General features: G+C 37.4%; 1 protein-coding gene across 3 annotated transcripts in view; it reads right to left on the reverse strand.

Annotated features, from left to right (window-relative positions):
• Positions 1-15,186: 15,186 nt before the first annotated feature.
• Positions 15,187-18,370, reverse strand: part of TUSC3 (tumor suppressor candidate 3) — a 140,034-nt gene continuing 136,850 nt past the window's right edge. For all 3 annotated transcript variants that reach the window (XM_074353607.1, XM_074353610.1, XM_074353608.1), the window contains one exon: positions 15,187-15,664. Coding sequence is in view for 2 of the 3 variants with exons in the window: in XM_074353608.1 (XP_074209709.1) it covers positions 15,649-15,664 (16 nt within the window). In the remaining variant the exon portion in view is untranslated. The remainder of the gene's footprint in view (positions 15,665-18,370) is intronic.

Below are 18,370 nucleotides of genomic sequence, written 5' to 3' on the forward strand. Positions count from 1 at the left end.
TGAAGTTTCAGTGGTCTTTTGAGAGGTGTGGGAAGCACATGTGCTTAGTCTACCATCGTTAACTAGAGCACGATATTAATTTTGTAAAATGCAATCACTGTATAAAAAGCTGATTAGCTCTAGTGGCCAGTGTAACTACAGAAATAATGAGTTAATGCATAAAACTAGCTTTTAAAATAGGTCAGGAAAATATAAAGAATTAACACTGAATTACCGTTGAAGTTACATTGCAATTCATGAAGGAACTTTATAAATATTTTAGCTACTAGTGTTGGAAATTGGTTCTTTACTAGATTAGCACAATGTTACCCTTTCTTGGAATGGCATAACATTTTGGTAATTTGGTGTGAGGTAGGAAAATGAAGAGACTTCAAAGAATGTTTAGGGTCTGGGGTATTTTTGTTGTTATTTAGAAAATCCTAATTTACCCTCTAAAAATAATGTTTCTTAGTTATTCCATCTTCTCTCCTTAAAAGGCAGAAATGATGCTCTTTGTAGTGTTAATCACAACGAAAATTAACTGAAATATGGTAACACTTTACATTTACTGTGGGAGATGTACTAGATGGGTTTATTGGTCAATATTCTCTTTCATCTTGGTTATGCCACTTGAGAATGCAGTTTTCTTGAATGGTAGGATAGACATGAATATAATGAAAGGGAAATTCCATAAAGATAGTCATTGTAATTCAAGTCTTCTGCTTGTGTATTATTTGGAGTAGAGGGGTAGCTGAATTTGGAGCCCAGGTGTTTCTGCCTTGTCTCTTTGTCTGTTATTCCCAGGACACTAAAAAGATGCCGTTATTGGGAAAATGGTTTCTGTTACTGGTAACACTTTTCTCTTCTCACTTTAGGTTGTTACCTGAGTGTTAATTATAGTTTCCAGAATGTATGTAGGAAATCAGGTCCTTAGGGAATCAGCTTTGGTACCTGAGAAGCAACTCCTAATTAGTTGGGCACAAGTGTTGTTCACCAGCGTTTTTGCCTGACAGGATGGGGCTCTGAATCTCTGAGGTGAGGCACATTGGGACTGGTGGGTGGAGAAGGAAATGAAGATGTTCTTAAAATGTTCTTATTTTTGTTTCCTGGGACCTAGGCACAGACTCTGCTGATCATTTCTAATCTGGTCCATCCGCACTGAAGTTAGGCTAATTCTTCCAAGAAACTGACAAACCTATGTCAATAACCTTACTTTCTAAGAACTTCTGTGAATTTACATTTTTGTGTCCTCATGTATGTGTGCAGGGAACTCCAGAGTGAAGAGGGCGAGTCAGGAACACTGAGCCAATGGGCATCACAGCCGGTCAGTCTTGGAGCACTTACGATCCTGTGCCACAGACAACAGCAGAATCTGTAGGTACACTTGCCCTATCAACTATATGAAGCTGAAAGGCTCAAGTGAGAGAACCTATGTGCAAAAATTTCAAAAAGTCAGAGGTGCCCTATTAAAAAGTACTATTTGTATATTTTGTTATGTGCTTAAGCTCTGGGGCTGTTTCCTCTTTGACCCACTAAACATCCAGCAGAGTACAAAATTGAATTAAATCTTCAAGTTTACGTTCAAACATCATGTAAGATCTTCTGTGCATTCACTTTTGTGCCCTGGTGGATATCATATCTTGGTAAATATGATAAAATAAAATCTCCCTTTACAAGTAATGAAGTAGAGGAAATGTGGGCTATGGGAAAGTGATAGAGGCAAGTTATGCCTCTTTTCTTCTTTTTGGGGAATAGATTGGTGACACCTCTTACCCCTCAATAAAGGTGTAAAGGTAATCATGATGCTTTTATTTTTCATATAATAAAGATTTAATCCTATAGAGATTTGTAGAATCTTTTTGGAAGACATCACTTTAAATAATTATGATATCCAAAGAAGGCTTTAGAATAACATATTTTGCAATGGTAGAATTTACAACCATTATGAAGAAACATTTAAATGATAATCTAGTTCACTGCCAATTACAAAACAGGCGTGTGGCAAAAATATTACTAAGTCCCCAAAAGAGTGTTAAAAATAAATTTGAATATCTAGAACAGTGATAAATTTTAAAATGTCTTAAACACTAAATAATGGTAGTATAGAGAAGGTTAAAAGGCTGTGTTGAAACTTACAAATATGAATACACGGGCAAATAAGAAATCATGCATTTTGACCTACGATAGGATTGCAATTTGAAAACAGCATACTGACATATCAAGTATTGTAAAGATGCTTCAAAAACAGTATCCCCTAGGTATCGAGCACCAGCCTTCTCTCCTAGAGTAATGGTGAGCCATGTGCTCAATTTTTAGGAACCGGTCCTTTCATGAGGGAATCTATAAATATATGCTGAGGACAGAAATGCCTTCTTCCCTAGGGGGTATAGAAAAAAGTGTAGCTACTTGATCATAGGTGAACATGAGGCACTGGAAATTAAAAAGCTTTCAAGTGGGAATGAATCTTGTTTCATCGTCAGCTGCTGATAGAAAAGCCATCACCAGTGAAGATATTCTTCAAGGTCCCCGCCCTCTGCATAGTACTAAGCTGAACGTGCCTCACCCCACAGCACCCACCACGCGTTTCAAAAGCAGTGGGTTGGGTGAGCACATCTAACAACTCATAGTAAAATTTAAAGAGAATTTTTTAAAAATTGAAAAATCAGTTAACCTTTCTCCCACCTCCATCATTTGATTTTTTTTATTTTTTGGCATTGTCTTGATTATCTTGTTTTCTGCCTATTTTTCTCTTGCTTTCCACATTTGTCAACCTCTTTACTACTGCAGGAAGGCATGGCACACCAGGAAAAAGAGGCATACTCAGAAGTGATGCCTCTTTTCTTTAAAAGAATTAAGTGTTGACTTTTACCATTATGGACATTGTATTTACACATACATATGTGTGTATATGTGTAAATCTACCTCTTTGGTACCTAATGGAAGCTCTAGAACTCCAGATGAGAGGACCATGTCTTCTTGAATAGCACTGGATATAGGTTGCTGGTAATAGTTACATGTGTAATTTCTTTGGTAAAATAAATATTAAAAATTACCATTTTAATGAGTATATTCAGTGCATTAAATACACCACAACGCCACGCAACAATCATCACTATCTAGTTCCAAAATATTTTTTTTGTCACCCCAGAAGAAAACCCTGAACCTGTTGTGTAGTCATTCCCATCCTTCTCCTGCCCCGCCTCTGGTAACCACTCTCTCTCTGGATTTTCCTATTCTAGGCATTTCATATAAATGGAATTATACCCTATGCCGCTTTTTGTGTCTGGATCCTTTCACTTGACATAATGTGTTCCAGGTTCAGACACATTCTAGCACGTATCAGCAATTCATTCCTTTTTTTTTTTATGGCTGAATGTTGTTTCATCTCATGGATACACCCGTTTTGTTCCTCCATCAGCTAATGGCCATTTGGGTTGTTGCATCTGTTGACAGTTACGAACAGTGCTGCTGTGTGCCTTCGCGTACATGTTGCTGTTGGAACATGTGTTTTCAGTTCCTGGGGGCATATGCCTAAGAGTGGAATTGCTGGGCCATATGGCAATTGTATGTTTAATTCACTGAGAAAACCTTAAGCTATTTCCAAAGCAGCTTACTCATTTGGCATTCACACCAGTACTGTGTAAGGGCTCCCATTTTTCCACATCCTTGCTAACATTTGTTGTTTTCCTTTTTAAATTATGGCTGTTCTGGTAGGTGTGAATTGGTATCTCACTGTGATTCTGATTTAGCATTTCCCTAATGACGGTGAGCATCTTCTCATGTGCTCGTTGGCCATTTTTGTATCTTTGACTAGTCAAGTCTTTGGCCACTGTGTTAGATTCCCAGAGTGACTGAAACAAAGTACCACAAACTGGGTGACATAAAAACAACAGAAATTGATGGTCTCTCAATGTCTTGGAGGTTAGAAGTCCAAAATGAAGGTGGTGGCAGGGCCATGTTTCCCCCTAAAAATCATTCTTGTGTCTTCCTAGCTTCTAGTGGTTTGCTGGCAATACTTAGCATCCTTTGCCTTGTAGCTGCAAGCTGCCAATCCTCCGTCTTCATACGTGGTTCTCCCAAGGTTGCCTTTGTGTAAGGGTAACAGTCTTACTATTAAGAAGTCACCAATTACAGAATGACTTTATCTTAACTAAACATGTCTGCAACAACTTAATTTCTGAATCAGCCATTCTGAGATATTATAAGGACTTTCCATCTCTTTCTTGAGGGCAACACAATTCAACCTCCAACATCGATTTTTAATAGAGACTTTATCTTTTTGTTGTTGACTTGTAAAATTTCTTTATCTTCTGGATATTAGATCCTTAGCAGATCTGATATGCAGGCACTTTCTCTGTTTCTCTGGATTCTCTCTGCTGTCTTGAAAATTTCCTTTGCAGAAAAGTTTTTAATTTTGCTGAAGTCCAGTTTATTTTTCTTGTGATTTTGGTATCATATCTGAGAAACCATCACCAAATCCAAGGTTGTGAAGCTTTAACGCCTGTTTCTTGCAGATTAACACCTGCGTTGTTCAAGTGTCAGGTGTACTTGTGAGTTCTCTAGCTTTCCTTCTGTTATGGATTTTTTAGTTTCATTCCACTGTGGTTGGGGAAGATACTTTGTATTATTTCAATATTTTAAAAATTACTGAGACTCTTCTAAAACATAGTCTGTCCTGGAGAATGTTCCATGTGAACTGGGGGACAATGTGTATCATGCTCATGTTGGTTGAGTGTTGTGTCTATGTTGGATCTTACTGGTTTATAGCACTGTCTTTGCCCTCTACTTGCCTTTTATCTCTTGTTACATTTGCATGGAATATCTTTTTCCACCTATTAGTTTCAGCCTATTTGTGTCTCTGGATCTGAAGTGAGTTTCTTATAGGCAGCATGTAGTTGGATCATATTTTTTAAATTTTAAAAACATTTTACTGACAAAGGTATACATGAATGAACAATATCTTTTTATGTCCTTCAAACCTTTCTGAATATGTTGGGCTAGACTTGGTGCCTCTAAGTAGAAGAATACTAGATATCAGTATCAGAAAAGTCTTTTCTGCATGTACCATATGATTTTTTTAAAGATAACAAGGTAACATTGGTTTGTAGCATCATGTTTCATGTGTACATTGTATTTCAACTTCTGTAAACATTACAGAATACTTACCACCAAAAATTTAGTTTCCATCTATCACCATACAGTTGACCCCTTTACCCATTTCACCCTCCCCACCTCCCCCTTTCCCTTTAGTAAGCACTAATCTGTTCTCTGTATCTATGTGTTTGTTTTGTTATGTTTATTCATTTATTTTTTATATTCCACATATGAGTGAAATTGTATGCTATTTCTTTCTCTGTCAGACTTACTTCACATAGCATAATACCCTCGAGGTCCATCCATGTCACAGATGGCAAGATGTCACCTTTTTTTTAAATAGCTGATTAGTATTCTGTTGTACATGTGCCTGTATATGAATGTTATGTATGTGTATAGGACGTCTTTTCCATTCGTCCATCAGTGAGTACTTGGATTGCTTCCATTTCTTGGCTGTTGTAAATAGTGCTACAGTGAACATAGGGGTGCATTTATCTTTTCAAATTAGTGGTTTTGTTTCTTTGGATAAATACCCTGAAGTTGAGTAGCTGGATCATACAGTAATTCTGTTCTGTTTGAGGAACTTCCATAATGGCTGCACCAATTTGCACCCCACCAACAGTATGTGTGGGTTCCCTTTTCTCCATATCCTCTATAATGCTTATTCTTGCCGTTTTGGTAACAGCCATTCTGATGGGTGTATGGTGACATCTCATTGTGGTTTTGACTTGCGTTTCCCTAATAATTATTGGTGGTGAACATCCTCTCATGCCTGTTGGCCATCTGTGTCTTATTTGGAAAAGTGTCTATTCAGATCCTCTGTCTGTTTTTTTTGACTGCGTTTATGTTATGAGTTCTTTATATACTTGGAATATTAACTTACCATAGAGATGATTTGCAGACATCCTCCCCCATTTGGTAGGTCTTTTAATTTTGTTGATGGTTTCCTTTACTGTGCAGCTTTTTAATTTGATGGAGTCGAGTTTGTTTTCGCTTTTGTCTCCCTTGCCTGAGGAGACATATCCAGAAAGATACTGCTAAGACTTACATCCAAGAGTGTACAGCCTATGTTTTCTTCTAGGAATTTTACATGGCTTTAGGTCTTATATTCATCTGAAATCCATTTTGAGTTAACTTTTATGTATGATGTAAAATGATGGTCATTTCATTCTTTCTCATGTGGCTGTCCAGTTTTTCAACACCATTTATTGAAGAGGTAGCCCTGTCTACATTGTATGTTCTTTGTTGTAAATTAATTATCCATACATGCGTGGGTTTATTTCTGGGCTCTCAGTTCTGTTCCCTTGATGTTTTTGTCTGTTTTTTGGCCAATGCTAATGCTGTTTTGATTGCTGTAGCTTTTTAGTATAATTTGCAACTGGGGAGCGTGATGCCTCCAGCTTTGTTCCTTTTTTCTCAGAACTGCTTTAGCTATCTGGGGTTTTTGTGGTGCCATATAGATTTTAGGGTTTTGTTTTGTTTTGTTTCTGTGAAAAGTGTCTTTGGCATTTTGATAGGGATTTCACAGAATTTGTAGATTGCTTCAGATAATACAGACATTTTGGTAATGTTAATTCTTTGAATCCATGAGAATGGAGTATCTTTCCATTTATTTGTGTCTTCAGTTTCTTTCAACAGTGTCTTACAGTTTTCAGTGTATAGGTCTCTCACCAACTTTGTTCAATTTATTCCTAGGTATTTTATTCTTTTTTTGTTGCTTTTGTAAATGTGATTGTTTTCTTAATTTCTCTTTCAGTGAGTTCATTGTTAATGTATAGAAAAGCAGCATATTTTTGTATATTGATTATTATATCCTGAAACTTTATTAATAGTTTTTTTTGTGGCGCTTTTAGGGTCTTCTATATGTGAGGTTATGCTATTTTTAAATAGTGACAATTTTACTTCTTTCTTTCCATCTTTGCTGTTTATTTCTCTGTTTTACCTAATGGCTCTGGTTAGGACCTCCAATACCATGTTGAGTAAGAGTAGGGAGGATGGACATCCTTGTCTCGTCTGTGGTCTTAGAGGGACAGCTTTCAGTTTTTCACTGGTGAGTGTGATTATTAGCTGTGAGTTTGTCATATATGCCTTTATTATGTTTAAGTACGTTCTTCTGTACCTGTGGAGATTTTTAAATCATTAACAGGTGCTGAATCTTGCCAAAAGCTTCTTCTGTATCTGAGATGATCATGTGTTTTGTTTCATTCTGTTAATGTGGTGTATCATATTGCTTGATTTGCAGATGTTGAAGCATTCTTGTATCCCTGGAATAAATCCCACCTGAGCATCATCAGATCTTTTACATGTATTGTTTTCTTTGGTTTGCTAATATTTTGTCGACTTTTTGCATTGATGCTCATGTTTGTCACTGTCAGGTTTTGGTATCTGGGTAATGTTGGTCTTGTAAAATGGGAGGGAAGCATTCCCTCCTCTTCAATTTTATGAAAGAGTTTGAGAAAGATGGATAGTAAGTCTTCTTTGAATGTTTGATAGAATTCACCTGTGAAGCTGTCTGGTCCTGGACTTTACTGTTTTGAGAGGTTTTTGATTATTGTTTTAATCTCCTTACTAGTAATTGGTCTATTTAAGTTTTCTGTTTCTTCTTGATTCAGTTTTGGAAGTTTGTATAATTCTAAGAATTTATCCAGTTCTTCTGGGTTGTCCAGTTTGTTGGGGTACAGCTATTCAAGGTGCTCCCTATGCTGCTTCGTATTACTGTGGTATCCACTGATTTTTATTTATCTGAGCCTTCCCTCATTTTTCCGTAGTCTAGTAATGTTTGTCAATTTTATATTTTCAAAGAACCAGCACTTAGTTTCATTGATCTTTTTTTTGGGGGGGGGGGTCTCCATTTCATTTATTTCTACTGTGATCTTTCTTTTTTCTTTTTCTTTTCTTTTCTTTTTTTTTTTTTTTTTTTTTTGGTGTGTTCTTTTTCTAGTTACTGCGGGTGTAAGATTAGCTTGTTGGAGATTTTCCTGTTTCTTGAGGTAGGCCTGTATTGCTGTAAACTTCCCTCTTAGTGCCACCTCTTCTGTATCTCATGGATTTTCGTATCATTTTCATTTTCACTTGTCTCCAGGTAGTTTTTAAATTCTAATTTGATTTCTTTGACCCCACAGTTGTTCAGTAGTATGTTGTTCAGTTTCCACATATTTGTGATTTTTTTCATCTTTATTCATGTAGTTGATTTCTAGTTTCATACCCTTGTGTTGAAAAAGATGCATGATATGACTTCAGTCTTACTAAATTTGAGACTTGTTTTGTGTCCAAACATGGTGTATCCTTGAATGTTCCTTGTGCAGTTGAGATGAATGTGCATCCTGCTGCATTTGGATAGAATGTTCTGTATTAAGTCAACCTGGTCTAATGTTTCATTTAAGGCCACCGTTTCCTTGTTGCCTTTCTGTCTGGATGATCCATCCATTGATACAAGTGGGTGTCAAGGTCCCCTACTATTTCTGTGTTGTTGTGTCTCCTCTGAGTGCCGATTATTGCTTTATATATTTCAATGCTCCTATGTTAGATGCATATACAGTAATAAACGCTGTGTCTTCTTGATAAATTGTCCCTTTTTATCATTATATAACATTCAACTTTGTCTCCTGTTACCTTCTTTGGCTTGAAGTCTGTCTTGCCTGATACGAGTATGGCCACACCTGCTTTCTTTTGGCTGCTCTTTGTTTGGAGGCGCACCTTCCATTCCTTCACCTTGACCCTGTGTTTGTCTTTAGAGCTGAGATGAGTCGCCTAGAGGCAGCGTGAGTTGGGCCTAAGTTGTTAATCCACATGGACACACTGAGTCCTCTGATGGGCGAGTTCGGCCCATTTACCTTTAGGGTGATTGTTGGTCAGTGAGGACCTACTACTGCCGTTCTCCTTTTTACTTTTGGGTTGCTCTGTATCTCCATTGTCTTTCATTGTGTTCCTGTTTGCCATTTTAGTTCGGTGGTTTTCTGCGTTTTATCTTAGATTCCTTTTTTGATGTTTTGTGTCTCTGCTCTAGACTTGTTTTGTGGTTATCATGAGGTTTGTACAGAACGTCTCATAGATGGACTAGTCTGTTCTCTGCTGGTAGCACCTTATCTTCATTTGCCTGGATGAGTTTAGTCCTTTCCTCTTACGTTTCTGTTGTTTGAAATGATCCCTTTTTATGTTGTGAGTCTGTTACCAGATTGAAGTAGCTGTAGTTATTTTTACAGCTTTTTTCCCCTTTAATTTTTATGCCATAATTGTTTAACAGCCTGTCCTGGCACAGAGTTTCAGGTTTCTGACTCTGTCTCTCACCTTCCTCAGTTTTATGTACTTGGGCCTTTTCGTTTAAGGTGGAAGAGCTTCTCAATACTAGAAGGCAGATCGGGTGGCAATGAGCTCCCTCAGCTTTTGTCACCATGGTTTTCCATGGTGTTTGAGTTGTTCCTCTGCCGGCATTCTTCCTTAGGTGAAGCTTTTCTTTTACTTTGATTCTAACAATTCAACAGGTTGGTAATTAGGGGCTTTTCTTTTGCCTTTCAGTAGGTGGCGCTATAGCACAAGTCTTTGGCTTCTTTTATCTGGGCTGCCTCTGGCTGTATTTGAGAATCAGCTCTTTTTCCCCTCTGCTGCCTTTGTGAGAGATGTGACTGGTGCCCCTGATATTGCTGTTTGTGTCTCTGGGGTCACTGGTGCCTTGCTGCTGCCAGCTTCACTGATGCCACTGGCATTGCCGTTGGGTACCGGGACGGTGGCCACTGCGCTGTCACCTGGGTCACAGGGACCCACCGCCATGATGGGGGGAGGGTTGGGGTAGGGGGATCTGGGATCATGGGTGCCTCTGCTGCATCTATGGTTGTTAGGGAGCCAACACTGTGAGAGCCGCTGTGGTTGGTGGAACTGGGTGTGCAGGCCCTGCTGCCACCTGTGGCCATAGGCACCCCTGTAGCCAGGGGGTTGAAGTCTTGTGTGCTGCCTTCCCGGCTGCTACCAGGGTCTGGGGTTGCAGGCACCACCTCTGCTGTTGCCCTGGTTTTGCCTCCTCCATGTGTTCCTGTCCACCTACCTTCAGATGCAGATGTGTGAAACTCAGGCATCCTCATGTATTTGGTGACAGAACCTTTGCTACGGATGTTTTGACTAGCTGTAGATTGCAGGGGAGAGACAAAAGGAGTGTCTTATACAGCCATGACATCCGTCTTACTTGAATCATATTTTTAAAATCCACTCGACCAATCTCTGCTTTTAATTAAAACGTTTAGTATGTTTATATTTAAACTAATTACTGATAAGACTGACTTGTCATTCTTGACTTGTTTTATATATGTCATATCTTTTTTGTTACTCAGTTCTTCCATTACCACTTTCTTTTGTGTTGGTTTTTTTTTCTGTGTACCATTTTGATGACCTTCTCGTTTCCTTTTCTGCATAGTTTAAAATCTATTTTCTTAATGGTTTCCCTGAGGATTGCAATTAAACTAAGAAAAATCTAGTTAGAAAGACACACCTTATGTTCAATAGTATACAAAAACTGCTCATACAGGTTCATCCATTTGCTTTTATGTTATTGTCAAATTATGTTTTATACATTCTGACTTTTAGATTCCACATGAGTGAGATCACACAGGATGTCTTTGGCTTATTGCACGTAACACAGTGTCTTCCAGGTTCATCCATGTTGTCACAAATAGCAGAATTTCCTTTTTTTATGGCTAAATAACATTCCATTGTATACATATACCACAAGTTTAAGCCGTTACGCATTCATCTAACAATGGACACTAGGATGTTGATCTTGGCTACAGTCAGTAATGCTGAAATAAACATGGAAATGCCAATATCCCTTCAAAATACTGATTTCAGTTTTATCATATAAATAAATACCCAGAAGTGGGATTGCCAAACCATACGTCAGTTGTATCCTAATTTTTTGAGGAACCTCCATGTTTTCTATAATGGCTTTCCTATGGATGTACCTTTTCCATGCTTGTCCCCTCTGTGGCAGCTCAGAGAGGAGGTAAGACTCTTCAGATGATCTGCCTTCTTTGAATCTTGCAAAGCCAGGTGTGTGCTGAGAGCCTCTCCTTTGCTTTCCCTAGGGCTGTGCCATGAAACGCTCATTTGTATGCTTTCCCCAGTAGTGTGGAAGGACCAGCTTTCTTTGTATGCTCACTAGCCCTCAAAAAACGCTCATACTCGCCACTGACTAGGAGCTGGTCCCTGCAGGGGAGGGGGGCATTGTGTGGGTGAGGCAGGTGGTGCCCATGGGACAGCTGGGCATATATTGGTATCTTTCATGGTGTCTGACAGGTCTCTTGGGCTTGGCTCATTTTTCCTCCATTTTTTTCTTGTTTCTCAGACTGGATCCTTTCAATTGACGGAATTTCAAGTTCACTGATGCTTGCTTCTGTCTTTTCTGCCACTGAGGCCCTCTAATGGATTTTTCAATTCAATTATGGTATCTTTTAGCCTCAGAATTTGCACTTGACTCCTTTTATAACTTTCTTTATTGTTAGTCTCTATTTGAGACATTTTTCACCTTGTTTCCTTAGTTTATGGTTTCATTTAGCTCTTGGAGTATATTAAAGACAGTTATAATCTTTATCCAGCAAGTCTAGTGTCTGCTTCTTCAAGGACGGTTTTCTGTTAATTTCGTTTTTCCCTGTGAATAACTACATTTTCTTGTTTCTTTGCCTTTTTTTGAAGCTGGTCATTCTGAATATTATTGCAACTCTGGGAACTGGATTCTGTTCCCTCTCCAGAGTTAGTTTTTGTTGCTCATTGTGGTTTGTAGTGGTGTCACTTTTCAAAGCTTTTCTTTTAAAAAAAACTGTATTCCTTGTCATGTGTGGCCTGTGAAGTTTCTATCTCATTAGCTTAGCGGTCTGCTCGTGGTTTGACAGCTTTCCTTAAGTGCCTGGAATGAAGAGAAAGCAAACGAAACAAAAGAATGTAGTCTTCCTCGTGTTTGCAGAATGACTGCCTTGTTGCTGAGGCGCTTCAACTTACCTGGGGAGTTCCCAGCTCTGCTTTAGCCTGCTCTTTCTGCTCGGGCTTGAGTGTAAAGATCAGCAAGAGGTAAAAGCTCTTAGTCTTCTCAGGTCTTTCGTAAGGGTGCACCTGCCCTGGGGTATTGGCACATCCTGGTAGAGTCCCTGGAATACGTGGGAGCTTTTCAAAGCCATTATTCCCCAAAGTACTTCACTCCCTAGTTCCCCCCCAAGGCTTTCAGCTGTGTGTCTATTGTTTGTTTGTTCCAACCATTATCTTTTGCCCAGAGAGCAGCATATTCATGTACCTTTCAGTGTTTTACAGAAACAGCTTCTGTATATAGCCTCTTTTGTTTCACCTAACTTCTTAGCAGGAGGCTGCAGGAAGAATAAGATGAAATGCCATTAAGCTAGCCTTCTGAGTTTCAGGTTTTTCAATTTTGTTTTTTTAGCATTTATGTGGTTGCTGTAAACTTTCCACTGTTTTGTAGACTTTCAATGGAAAGTTTTTTCCCCAGTTTTTCTAGTGCTTCTATGAAGGGCGCAGGTCCCTAGAATTTCTCATTCTGCCATTTTCATTGACAGGTGCATATTTTTAATGGAAGTAGACGCACTAACATGTGGGTGAATGGGACATGATTTTATCGTGTGAATGTGTGATCCTTAATTAAAACTTTGTATACTTAAGACTCTAGTTGTATAAACATTACCATATAAGAAGATTTAAAAAGGGTGAATAAATTTTTAAAATGACAGATGCTCATGAATTATATAAGGAAATTTGGGGGCTGATAGGTACATACTTGTATCCTTTGAGTGTGACCAGCCACTATGCTCACCCTTTTCGTACTACTAGAAAAATCACTATTAGGTTCATTATTGGTGTGACCCTGTACAGCTTCCTGCTGGAGTCTGAAAACCATCTTGTTTTAATATTTTAAACTTGCTGAACTCTGTGGACTCTGAGGAACGTTAAGTTTCCAGGAGTCCATTCAAATGTTCTGTCCCTTGATGCTCTAGCTAATGTGCTTGCTCCTGTCACCAGTCTTCTTAAAACACAATGTTTAATGTCTTTGATCTCAGTGACGTGCTGTTCCTTACTTAGAATAACCAATCCCTTCATCTATCCTTAGGGAAGTTCTCATAACAGCAAGAAAGCAGATACTTGTCAAGCTCTATGGTTACAAGGTCTGATCACCCCAGATCACCATGCTTGCTGAACTGTAATTGACAAGGATATTATTTTACGTGGGGAGAAAAATACAGTAAACATACAGCACTGCTGGGCTTACTCATGTGAGTATCTCATGTCAGGAACAGTGTGCTGAGCACCAGTATTTATTTATCAAATATTTTTATCAGTTAGCCTCCTTTAGATGGAATTTCATATTATGATTTTCCTCTTCAACTGAGTTAGGAGAGTGATTCTTCTGACTCTTAACTGGAGACTGTTAAACATACAATCAGTTTTTTAGGGGGTCTTCAATATAGTGAATCTAGCTGAAGTGACGTTAGAGGATATAACCTACCAACACTCAAACTAACTTTTTAATTTAGATTGTTTGGCAGAGGGAAAGCTAGCGTGTATTAGCTATGTGATTTTCCACATGATACACTCTGAAAGCAAACTACACTTGAGCCACTCCTTGTAGTTCTATAGTGCTTTCCAGTAACGATCTATCTTAGGGCAGTTTTTCCCCATACCTAATGCAGTAAATGTCTATAGAGAAACAACAGCTCATTAAAGTTTGTAATTGTGGAATTGTTGGCATGTATTTAATGAGAGGAGGGTGCATACTACAGGCAGGATAGGGAGGTTCTCCTTCCCTGAGTCACGGTGCCTGAGAACTTTCTGACTTTGACCATGCTTGAACACTACTGGGCTTTAAAGAGTTCAGATGTGTGTTGTTGATAAGAATTTTGAGTCTTAAAGGGACAAACAAAAGTGATTATAATTAATAAAACAATTACTCGATGTAAAATTTGGCCCCAAACTCCAATTTTATTATTTGTTCTGAGTGAACTTGAGAAAATGTAAAAATATGCAATAGATTAAGGTTTTATGGTTGAAATGCTGCATAGGTTAGGCATTAAACGAATTCTTATGATCACTTACTGCTTTTCCATAAATGCCATTCCAGTACTAAAGTCATCAATCTTTGAACAGAAACTAGGGGAATTAATGTGATTATTAATAACTGTAAATGTGATAAGGTTAACATAGTTAAGAATTACCTGGCAATTTTTGCTGAATATAATCATGTTTTGAAAAGACAGCTTCCCACCAGCACACACACTGCCCTGGGATTTAACTTCACATGCCCCTGTGGGCTTTTATATTTCTTTCTTTAGTGAATTTCCTAGGTGCAAAATGGGTAAACGCAGTGGATATACAGCTGGTTCCTGTTCTGAGGCGATACAGCTGGAACTCTCAGCTAGGTTCTCATGGTCTCTTACTCCGATCTTAATGAAAATTAGACAACAAAGCCTAAAAAAAATTAATCGAGCTGATTAAATAGCTGTGTTTCTAAATCCTCCTTAGCACCACAAACAATAAAAATTCAGGTTTGAGAGTCTGAAAGCCCAGTTACAAGCTCCATTGTGTTTTTTGGTTTCAGATTCTGGTACTCGAGTAAGTCAGAGAAATTTACATTTCCTATCAAAATTTCCATCTAATTTACAGATTGTTGTTCAGAAAAAATACCATAATGTATGGGCAAATGCTACATAAACTAAAACAGGATATACAAACATAATAGTGGTTATACTCCTGTATTTGATTTTCAAGAAAGCTTCACTGAGTCACTTGCTCATATTAGGGTAACTAATCTCTTTCTAGATTCAGGGAATAAGATTTTGATGGCAAGCTTCTTCCATAAAACACAAGAGGGAAATGGCCGTAGCGGGTTAGTTCTGTGGTTTGTATATCTGGATTCTTGGGTGACAATTGCAAAGTGGGAGGATGTAATTCCTAGTTGTGGTGTGTCACTTCCTTTGCCTGACGCCTTTGAAGTATGTTGATTTAGTCACGCTAGCTTTAGATTTACATCCTGGGAAGAACCTGTTTCCCAGGGCAGGCATCCAAGCACTGTGCATCCAGCTCCTGTCCTGTCTCTGTTATCTGGTTACCATCAATAAGAACAAAACACTATTTGTAACCATACACGTCCTTTATACTGAAACTGCAGTAGGTATAATTGTTCAGTACATGACATATTTTCATGCATACACCTTAACTCTGTACAGCCTCAAGAATTGCTGAAGATACATTTCATAGGTTTCCCTTACTAACATTGTAGTTTTCTTTAATGAGAGAACAGTTTTAAAACATGAATTCATAATTACACTGTCATTTATTTCAGTCCTATAGCATACACTGAATATAATAAACTTGAAAAACACTTCAGTGTTTCCTCTGTTCTTTCCATATTAAATTCAACCATCCACTTCTATACATTAAGTTTCCCAGGAAAACTTACATTTTAAAAAATGATACAGGAATAAGCTGGATTATCACAGTGAGCAAGGAAATGAACTCAAGAATTCAAACCAGTATGTCAGGAACACTTTATCTTCATGGTAAACATTCACTTTATGCAAATCCCACTTGGCTTCATTTAATTAAAAAGCTGAAAAAGAAAGAAAATTATATGCTGAAAATAAGGAAAACACAATATGCTTTTTATTCCATTCTAAATCAGTACATGTATATATAAAATAAAAGTGTCATAGATACATTAATTTACCTCATTCTAATTTTTATATCAGGGCAATTTCTCTGAACTAGTTCCTGTGATGGGATCAGGCTTTGGTGAGAATAGGTCAGGGGTAGAAGAAGGTGCTGAAAGAACTTGAACTTGCTGTGTTTAAGTCTGGGTAGTTTCTTTTAAGCCATTCTAATTGCTGGCTAGACCATTAGTTCAGTTAGCATTTAAACCGACAGTGGAGGGGAAAAGGAGGGAATGGACTGAAACAAATATTTGGAGTGGGTCATTTCAATGTCCTAAACAAAATATTTTTGTGCATTATTTAATCTATAACTCATTTACTTAAAATTACTAAACACTTGATTTTTAAAAAAATTTATACCTTTATTATATTGAATAGCTAAAAAGAATGTATCATAAATCATAATTTAAAATGTCATCAAATTCTGATGAAACAAGCAGATGTTTGTACATACAGAAATAAGTAAGAGGTAACTACTTTTCCTTTCTTAACCTCCCTAAGCAAAACTTTAATCCATGAACAGAAATTTATTGAAGTTTGTAAAATCGTTTCAGTCAATTTAAATAACATTAAGCTTTTGTTTGATATTTGTACGTTTCTGCTCACATGCAGTAAGTTTTTTGGTGTTTTTTTTTTTTTTTTAAGGTCTTGACAACATAACTTTAGGACTACCAGAGACAAACCAATTTTTAACTAAAGACAAAAATGAAATTTAATGGTTATTAAATTTGAAAAGCCATGTAGCTAGAAAACTGTTCAAACTATTAAGTTTAATATTTGGCTGTTTAAATGATAATATCCTAAGCATGTTACTTCGTCTTTCTGAACCTCGGTTTCCTCATTAGTGAAAAGAACACTTGTTTTGGACGATCTCCAAAGCCCTTGTCAGTGTTGATACTCCGTAATCCTGGTGATGCTGTATGCTTAAAGTAAATAAATATTTAGAGTATATGATAGAGCAGTATATAAAATACTTATACACATATTTAAAATATGTCATCTATATTTTAATTTATATCATATAATAAAGTAATTATGCAATACAAAATAAACTATGTATCTGCTTCTGAGGAATTACTAAAAGACAGAAATCATGCGCTGATATCTAGACGTAACAAGACGCTTCTATTTTTAAAGCTAAGTTGTGACTTCAGTGTACTGCAAGGGTGACTACTGCCATGAAGAATGTCAGCAGGAAAACTCAGAGCAGTAAGACAGAGGTGCTGCTCAGTCCATGTCATCCTTAACACCAGTGACAGGGAGTAGACAGAAGAGTCCTGAGCAGATGCACGCTTTGGCATTCTCTGTCTTCAGTTACAACACTGCCCTGAAGACAAACCTAACTGAAGGATGAGGGTTAATATAAAAAACAACGAAAACAACAACAAACTTGATCATATAATATTTAATGTAATTAAAGTTGAAAAATTAGAACTTAAACAGATTTTATAGTTCTTAGAGAAGTAGTCCAAACATTTCAAGCTATAGAGTACGGAAGATCACTTTTTGGCATTGCTAAAAATATTACCACCATAAAAGCAAGGGTAGTAATATGACCCTCTATGATCATTTTAGACTTCCTAACTTTTTGGTGCTGGAAAGGTGAAAAAGGTTCTTTGACTTTTATATGTTACACTCACAGAGTAAAAGGATCTTTATATTTTCCTATTATTGAAATAGACTGAGACTCCTTAGTCACCAAGCTGTTGGTTAATGTCAGGGTTTTGTTTCAAACTGAAATACTGAAAAACAAAACAAAACAAAACAAAACAAAACCCTGTTACAGCAATCTTTGGTTGATATATCATGAAGTGACAAACACATATGTAATTCTGAACTGCCACTTCTGCTATTGTACTACAGTAGAGGATAAATCTAGCACAGTACTACCTATTTTATAATTAAAAGCTCTTTCATAAAGAGTTAAAAGTACTTGTTCAAGAAATTGGAAACACTTGCATAAAAGTGTCAAATATTTTAAAATGTTTCTTAGAAAAGTATAAACTATTATTCTCTAGGTAGTCATTTTATAGTTCATGCTTGTTTTTATTTTCATTATATAAATGTCCAGGTGTATGACAAATGTCTTACATTGATCCCATCACTCAAGAAAAAGTTACCTCATTTCTATCTATCAGGGTCTGATGTGTATTTTTTTCCTCTTTTCACATGTACCTGTTTAACAATTTTAATGTGTCATCTAACAGTTCTTACAGATTTATGCTTCTAATACTGTTTGGACATGATCTTTCCTAATAAGGCTTATCATAAAAACACATAAAAATGCTTTTGTATCATATTTAAAAACTGTTGAATACTAGGAACTGAATTATATTACTCTTTCTTAGACTTTATTTTTCAATGTTGCCATCTGTTTGCCCAGAGACGGGAAGCTGTCTTGGGTGGCACAGTCAGCGTCTGTCTGGACTTCTCTCTACCCTCCGCCATGAATGAATCTCATTATAGTTCACAGTAGCCTGTGTACGCGTACCACTGACTGCTACCGTGGCTGGCTTATTCTCAAGTGAATGCCTGCATATGGTCAACTCAGACTGCTACCTGAGTTAAAGATGGAGGCTGCTTGGCAAGGGTATTGAGTGGTACCC

This window comes from Camelus bactrianus, chromosome 26, assembly GCF_048773025.1.
Source record: "Camelus bactrianus isolate YW-2024 breed Bactrian camel chromosome 26, ASM4877302v1, whole genome shotgun sequence".
NCBI lineage: Eukaryota > Metazoa > Chordata > Mammalia > Artiodactyla > Camelidae > Camelus > Camelus bactrianus.